The sequence below is a fragment of the Gopherus evgoodei genome, unplaced genomic scaffold (assembly GCF_007399415.2).
Source record: "Gopherus evgoodei ecotype Sinaloan lineage unplaced genomic scaffold, rGopEvg1_v1.p scaffold_32_arrow_ctg1, whole genome shotgun sequence".
NCBI lineage: Eukaryota > Metazoa > Chordata > Testudines > Testudinidae > Gopherus > Gopherus evgoodei.
Genome location: NW_022059994.1, coordinates 5,364,232 through 5,370,852, shown reverse-complemented (window position 1 = coordinate 5,370,852; position 6,621 = coordinate 5,364,232). Strand labels below are relative to the sequence as shown.

The following is a 6,621-nucleotide window of genomic DNA, read 5'->3' as shown; positions in this document are numbered from 1 at the left end:
ATCAGTGAAAGAGTTGGTTGGGACACACGGACAGCTCGCTTCCCAGGAAAGATGGAGAAAACTAATTCTCATTCTGAAAAGGTGCAACATTGCAACTCAATTGAAAAGGGTAGTCTGATGGCCATTCCTTCCTCTTTCTTTCTGGGGACATGGGGAGTGAAGCGTGTTGTAAAGGATTAGATCCTGAGTGTCTGGGAAGATTTGAATAGCCGATTTTTCAGAGGTTCTGAGAACTCATAACTTCCATTGTGTGAGCTGTGGGTGCTGAATGCACCTGGAAGCAGGACCAGCCAGAGGTGCCAAGATACTCTAAACAACAGCCCTTGAAATTTAACCTAGGCAGAAACACCAGGAACACCTGAATAGCCAGACTTATCTTCTTCTTTTGTTTTTGGTCTGAAGGCCCCAATCCTACTAACACTTAAATTAATGCTTAATTTTCAGCAGGTTAGTAGTCACGTAGGCTTCAGTCTCAGCTATTTGTGCCCACTGCTTTGAAAATAGATCCCTTCTTTGTACTTCTAGCTGCCTATTTTACAGCTGGGGAGCAAAATCACAAAGGTTACGTGACGTATCCAAGAACACACAGGGACACAGTAGTAGAGCTGGGAATTGTGTCCAGTGTCCCGAGTCCCATTCTAGTGCCTTAACCACGTGTAATTTAGTAGCTGGAAACAAAGAAGAGGAGCCAGTGCCATGTGACCACCCAGCTCTCTGCAGACAACCAGCAAGGGCTGTCAGAGCAGAGTTGGACAACCACTTAACTAAGGGATCCTGAAAGATGTCTGAAATGAACCAGACCCTGCTTTAGCCAGTGGAGATGGCAAGAGGTTGGCGGCTATCAAGATTAGATCAGCAATAAATATCGCCCAGTGGAAGCCTGTCTAGATCTTTAACTTTTCAATCCCCTTTTTAGAAGAGGTGGGGGATGTTGTACGGCAACTGTAACTGCAAACTAAAGGAGTTTGTTTCGGGCAAGTCTGATGCATGGCTAACTCTGTTAGATATTTGGATACTAATGGCTTTTTCTCTTCCAGAGGGCAAATCTGCATGTATCAGATTTCTTAGACGCTGGAGTAGAATTGTAGTTGAAGCTGCACTTCTCATTTCTTTGATAGGTGAGTAAACAGCCTTTTGCTTAGCTCGGTATTTGTTCTCTGCATGGGGCTGTTACAAACCTGCATCTTGTCTTCCCAGCTTCCCCCTGTCTAGCCCTCATCGTAACAGCATCCCCCCACCCCTTTGGGTTAGAGCAGCATTATTATCCCCATTTGCCTCATGAGTAGAGCTGGCCTGGAGACAAAACTGAATTTCCAAGAGAAATGTTGAGTGTTTAGAATTTTTCTCCTCCTCAGTTAGAGACCGACTCAATAACCTGATGGATAGAGAGCCAGGTTCAACTTCCAGGTCTGCCTTATTCTCAGCAAAGACTTGAACATGCGTTTCCCACCTCCCAGATCAGTGCCCGTAGAAGTAAGGTGTGGCCTTGCAGGGACCTTGTCTCGGTTTCCTGTCTCTCAGGGCCTCTTGAGAACTCCGCACAGTCCAAAAAGGTATGAGGCAAAATTTCCCGGCTGCGGTTCTACTTTATTACATCCAAAGAAACTTGAAATAAAGTCTCTCCCCTTGGGCTCAGGGGGTTGCACAGCCCTCGTCTTTGGGATTTGTATTTCCCAATCCTGGCTTGGAGTCTCTGGAGTTCTTCCCCCTCAGCAGAGCCCTCGATGGCTTTTTATCAGGCGTACGTGCTTGTTATTCCATTAACTGCCTAGATAGGTTCATTCCCCTTAATTTAGCTCCTTACCGGTAGCTTGGGCCTAGACTCCCCTTAAAGAGGCCAGCAAGCCCGTGAAAGTGCCCTAACCAATTGGCTACTCTGGGGCGTCTCTGTGTCTTGTTTTGATCCATAATCCCTCCCTGGACCCAGGAAACCTTCCCAACAAAACCGATCTGTTTCGGTGAAAAGTTTCAGTTTTGACAAATTGGCATTTTCCAATTGAAAACGCATTTTGTTAAAAATTTCCCGGCTGGCTCCAGTTATCATCTCCCATTTAAAGACGGGTAAACCAAGCACAGAGATGATATCACTTCTGATCTTTCCTATCAGTTGCCCTCCAGTCAGCAACCAGACACTGAAGAGTCTAAATCTGGGGGGTCTTCTTTTGATTCGTGCCCCTGTGACACAGAGACGTGAGGCAGGAGAGAATCAGTTTCTTTTTTTCTCTTTTCCAGTGATGGGAGTTAAAACCCAGCAGTCATGTCCACTCTTCAACGCTGCCTCATGTCCAATGAACCGTTCCACCCCCTCGTGTGTGGACGGCTGGGTCGGATACCGAGGGAAATGTTACTATTTCTCAGAGGCTGAAGGGAACTGGAACAACAGCCAGAGCCACTGCTCTGCCCTCAGTGCCTCCCTGGCTGTGATTGACACCTGGCAGGACCTGGTAAGGAAGAAACTGATTTGTTCTTTATGGCAATCTCAATAGACTAGGATTGCAATGCTAGTGATTGACTCATTTCGGGGTTCCAGGTTTGGAATGCTGGTGACTGACTCGTTCCAGGTTTGGAATGCTAGTGGCTGACTCATTCCAGGGTTCTAGGTTTGGAATGCTTGTGACTGTCCCAGTCCGGGGTTCCGGGTTTAGAATGCTAGTGACTGACTCATTCCAGGGTTCCAGCCCTGAAGCTCGTAACGGCTTCTGGTCCCTGTAGTGGTAAAGAAGCCAAATAGCATGGAAATTTCAGCAGCTAGATTCAAAACTAGCAACTGTGTCATCATGGCTGAGTGTAAGTTGAAAGGCAGTTCCCATTATAATTCTATTGCTAAGATTTTCTAAAGTGATGGGTAATTTTTTGGGTGCCTAATACCAGATGACTTCAGGGGGCCTGATTTTGAGAAATTGCTGAGCTCCCGCCCTCTAAAAATCAGAGCCCTTTAAGGCTTCTCACGATGGGCACCCAAAAATTACTGGTTACGTTTGAAAATCTTGATCTCTCTGGGGCCTCAGTTCCCCCTCTGTAAAATGGGGTTAATAATCTTCACTGGTGTCTGTCTTGTCTGTGAGCTCTTGGGGCCGCAACTGTCTCTCTTTATAGGGACATAAGACAGGCAGGGTCACTGAGTCCAGTACCTGCTATTGCAGGCAACCCCATTTGTTAATGAACTTCTCAAAGTCCATCTTCAAACTAGTTAGGGTGTTTGCCCCCCTCCTTCTGCTATTGGTCAGCTGTTCCACAACCTCCCTCCTTGATGGGTAGCAACTTCTAATTTCCAGCCTGAATTTATTCATGGCCAGTTTGTCCCTATTTGTTCTTCTGCCAACATTCTCTTTGAGCGTCACTAGCTTTTTCTCCTTCTGGGGTGTTTTATCCCCTGACATATTTATAGTGACCAGTCAGATCCTTCCTTAGCCCCGTAAACAAACCAGGCTCCTCTCCCATGTGCATGTGCAAATGATCTACACAGCCGCTTCCTTCCCTTGCTAGGCAGTAGCTAAACAGTGCAAGGGCTGCAGAGCAGAAAAAAGTGTCTGCCACGAAGAGCTCTTAAGAGGAGCTCCATCCCTGCATGGGAGTCATGGCCACTTATTCCCCACAAAAAGCATTTTGGCTTCCTGTTGCAAGTTGATCCCAAGGGGTTTATTTTTTTACTGAAAAGCTCTGTTATTATTTATTAGCATCTAGAGGCTACCGCAGAGATCATGGCCCCGTCGTGCAAGGCGCTGCACAGACACACAGCGAGAGACAATCTCTGCTGCAAAGATTTTATAATCCAAATAGCTCCTCAGGATCAACACTAATGACTAATGACTTTACTAATGTCACTAATGACTTTCGCAAAGCACCAAAGCACATCCATGGTGCATTGTAGAAATATATTAGAGCAGGTCACAAATTGTCAAATGGAACAGTTGGGAAATGCTGGGTCATCGAAATATTTTGCTAGAATTTGTCAATTTAGAGTTTTTGATGGAAAATTATCAGTTTGATGAGGCTGAAATGAAACATTCAGATTTTCTCAAAATGCAGTATTTCATTCCATGAAAAATTTCGAACTTTCAACTTTTTCTCCTGATTCAGGAGAAAACTAAAATTCAGAATTTCCCACCAGATGGAACTTCCATTTTTCCCTGCTCTAAAATGTAGACGTACATTCAGAATCGTCATCATAATCAAACATACAGTGTACTAAGGACCATTGCACCAGTCTGAGTGCTTGTGGTAGCTGGCGTCGCACCAGGTGTTGTGTGGTGAAGTTCCTAGATCTTGTTCAGTCCTGCGAACCCACAGATCTCTGGGGTGGCCCCGGATGTGGCACCAGCTAGGGTCAGGAAACAGTCCTCTTTGCGTGTTGCTGGAGAGTTTGAGAGCATGATGCGCTGGGTTACTTTTGTCCATCTGGTGACATGGCTGAAGAGCCTGCAACACCGCTTTTGAATAAAATGAGCGACTGAAGGAAGGTCGGATCTTTGCGACATTGTGACATTTCCCACAAAACCAAACCACGTTATGCTCAGGAATGGGCCTAGATAGAGTGATGGAACTATAGTCTTCTACAAGGGTGGGGTGGAATCATGCTGTGTGCAGTCACTGAAGGCCATTATACATAACAAGCTTCCTCTTTGCTTCTTTATCACCGTAAGGACTTCGTGCTGCAATATAAAGGCACCACAGATCCATGGATTGGTCTCCGGAGGGGCTCCAATCATCACTGGAAATGGGCAAATGGCACCAAATTCAGCAACCTGTGAGTTTCTTTGTTAATCTGGAACGCTGAGTCAGGCTGGGCTGTGGTTAAAACTGGAACTCAGGAGGTCTGGTTTCCATGCCTGGCTTTGCCACGGGCTGTGTGAGAGATCGGGGCCTGCGTCATAGAATAATGCTTTGACCAAATCGCTGGGTGGCTGGCCCTTTAAGGTGACATGGGTCTCAGCCCTACCTGTGACGCAGTCAACTCTCCTGGGTGGGGGAAATGGAGGTCATGTGACCCAATCAGGCAATAAGGGTGAGGCTTTGGGTGAATCAGAGGCTGAGCTGCTGGAAAAAGCACTCAGCCAGCATCTGGTCCCTGGAAGGAGGTTCGTGAAATTCTGATCTAAAGGGAAGTGTGTGTGCAGGCTAGAGAGGCCGACTTGAACCACACTGTCCCAGGTAGCAGCGCTGTGGAAACCCTGAACCTAGAGGGGTGGGCAAAAGGAGGCTGACTTTGGGAGCCGGACTATGTTCAATACATTAGACCCCAAGAAGAGGGTGATACAGTTTTAAAGACTTTTGTGCCGAGTGGCTGATTTGCAGGAACCTCGGAGGGAAACTGAGGCAGGGCCATGAGAGGTGCTTACAAGCCGCATCTTGCTGTTCTTTCCAGATTTGAAGTCAGAGGAGATGCAAACTGCGCATTTCTGACGGAGACTGCTGTCAGCTCTTCAAGGTGCTACACCGTGAGAAGCTGGATCTGCAACAAACCGTATGCGTAATAGATGAAGGGAAAGTATGTGGACATGCAGGGGAGATGCCAGAAATGAAGGACTTAAATCACAGTTGGACTCTGAAAACCGAGAGCAAAAACCTACATTTTAGGAGTACTGATTTATCATCCCTTGGTGTCTCCAGATCACATGGGCTCATTTTACAGATAAACAGATGCTACAGGGGTTTCCTCCCCTCCCTCACCCCCCCATTAGCTACCAGCACCACAAGCTCGCCTCTGGGATCTGAGAGTCAAGCTGGGTTCTCGATTTTGTACAGCATCTCCAGTGATAAAAATTCTACAGGGCACAGATGCTGCCCTTTGTGAACACCCATGTTGTTCTTCCATCCCTTTCTCAATCCCAAGTGTTCACAAATCAGGAGTCAAAACAGTCCTGAAAATCAAGTGTGTGATTTAAAAAACATGAGACTTTATTAAAAAATAAAAAAAAACAAAAAAGGAGGTCCTTTTTATTTGACTTCTGGGTTTTGAGACTTCAAGGGGCCCTGTTTTCAAGTGTTATGTCACAGTCACAGGGGTTAGAGTAGTGGTGGGTAGCTGTGACCCGTCAGAGTAATCTGCTGGCGGGCCGTGAGACGTTTTGCTGATGTTGATCATCTGCAGGCACCTCCCCCTGCAGCTGCTAGCGGCTGCGGTTCTCTGTTCCTGGCCAATGGGAGCCCTGGGAAGCAGCGGTGCAGGGAGCGGTGCCTGCAGATGGTCAATGTCAACAAAATGTCTCATAGCTTGATGGGTGACATGCGGCCTGTGGGCTGCAGGTTGCCCTCCACTGGGCTAGAGACTTGCTGTTGTTTAATTCAAGCTGAGTTCATCCTATAATCACATGAGTCCAGGAGCTGGGGCTTTAAGAAACGGGCTATCACAGGGCATGACTGCCCCATCATGCCCCCTGCTGTAGAGCATGTCTCTGCAGGTGAACCCTGCCTTAGAGTCAGTTTCCACCTCTGAGGCAAGTCTTCTTGGCCTTCTGCACAGGGATCTGTGTTGGCGATTTCACTCCGTCTTGCAGTGAAGTCACTACACAAATTTAACCCCTTCCTGGGTAACAAAAGTTCAAGCCAACAAAAGGTTCTTCTTTTCCTTTTGGGCTCCTCTTTAGCCCACCTTCTTGGCTCAGTTTTCAGTCCCCTTTG

The 6,621-nt window shown here is 47.0% G+C and overlaps 1 protein-coding gene across 1 annotated transcript; it reads left to right on the top strand.

The window, feature by feature from the left end:
* Positions 1 to 928: 928 nt before the first annotated feature.
* Positions 929 to 5,489, top strand: LOC115640896 (C-type lectin domain family 2 member B-like). Its single transcript, XM_030543986.1, has 4 exons — positions 929 to 1,118; positions 2,233 to 2,444; positions 4,644 to 4,747; positions 5,366 to 5,489. The coding sequence occupies exons 1-4, from the start codon at positions 929 to 931 to the stop codon at positions 5,472 to 5,474; spliced, it is 615 nt and encodes a 204-aa protein (XP_030399846.1). The 3' UTR covers positions 5,475 to 5,489.
* The last annotated feature ends 1,132 nt before the right edge of the window (positions 5,490 to 6,621 follow it).

Bases quoted from the DNA above. Each gene is read 5' to 3' on its own strand.
- LOC115640896 (XM_030543986.1), top strand. From the start codon at position 929: ATGTTGTACGGCAACTGTAACTGCAAACTAAAGGAGTTTGTTTCGGGC. The intron at 1,119-2,232 runs GTGAGTAAACAG...TCTCTTTTCCAG, and splicing joins ACTTCTCATTTCTTTGATAG to TGATGGGAGTTAAAACCCAG. The intron at 2,445-4,643 runs GTAAGGAAGAAA...TATCACCGTAAG, and splicing joins TTGACACCTGGCAGGACCTG to GACTTCGTGCTGCAATATAA.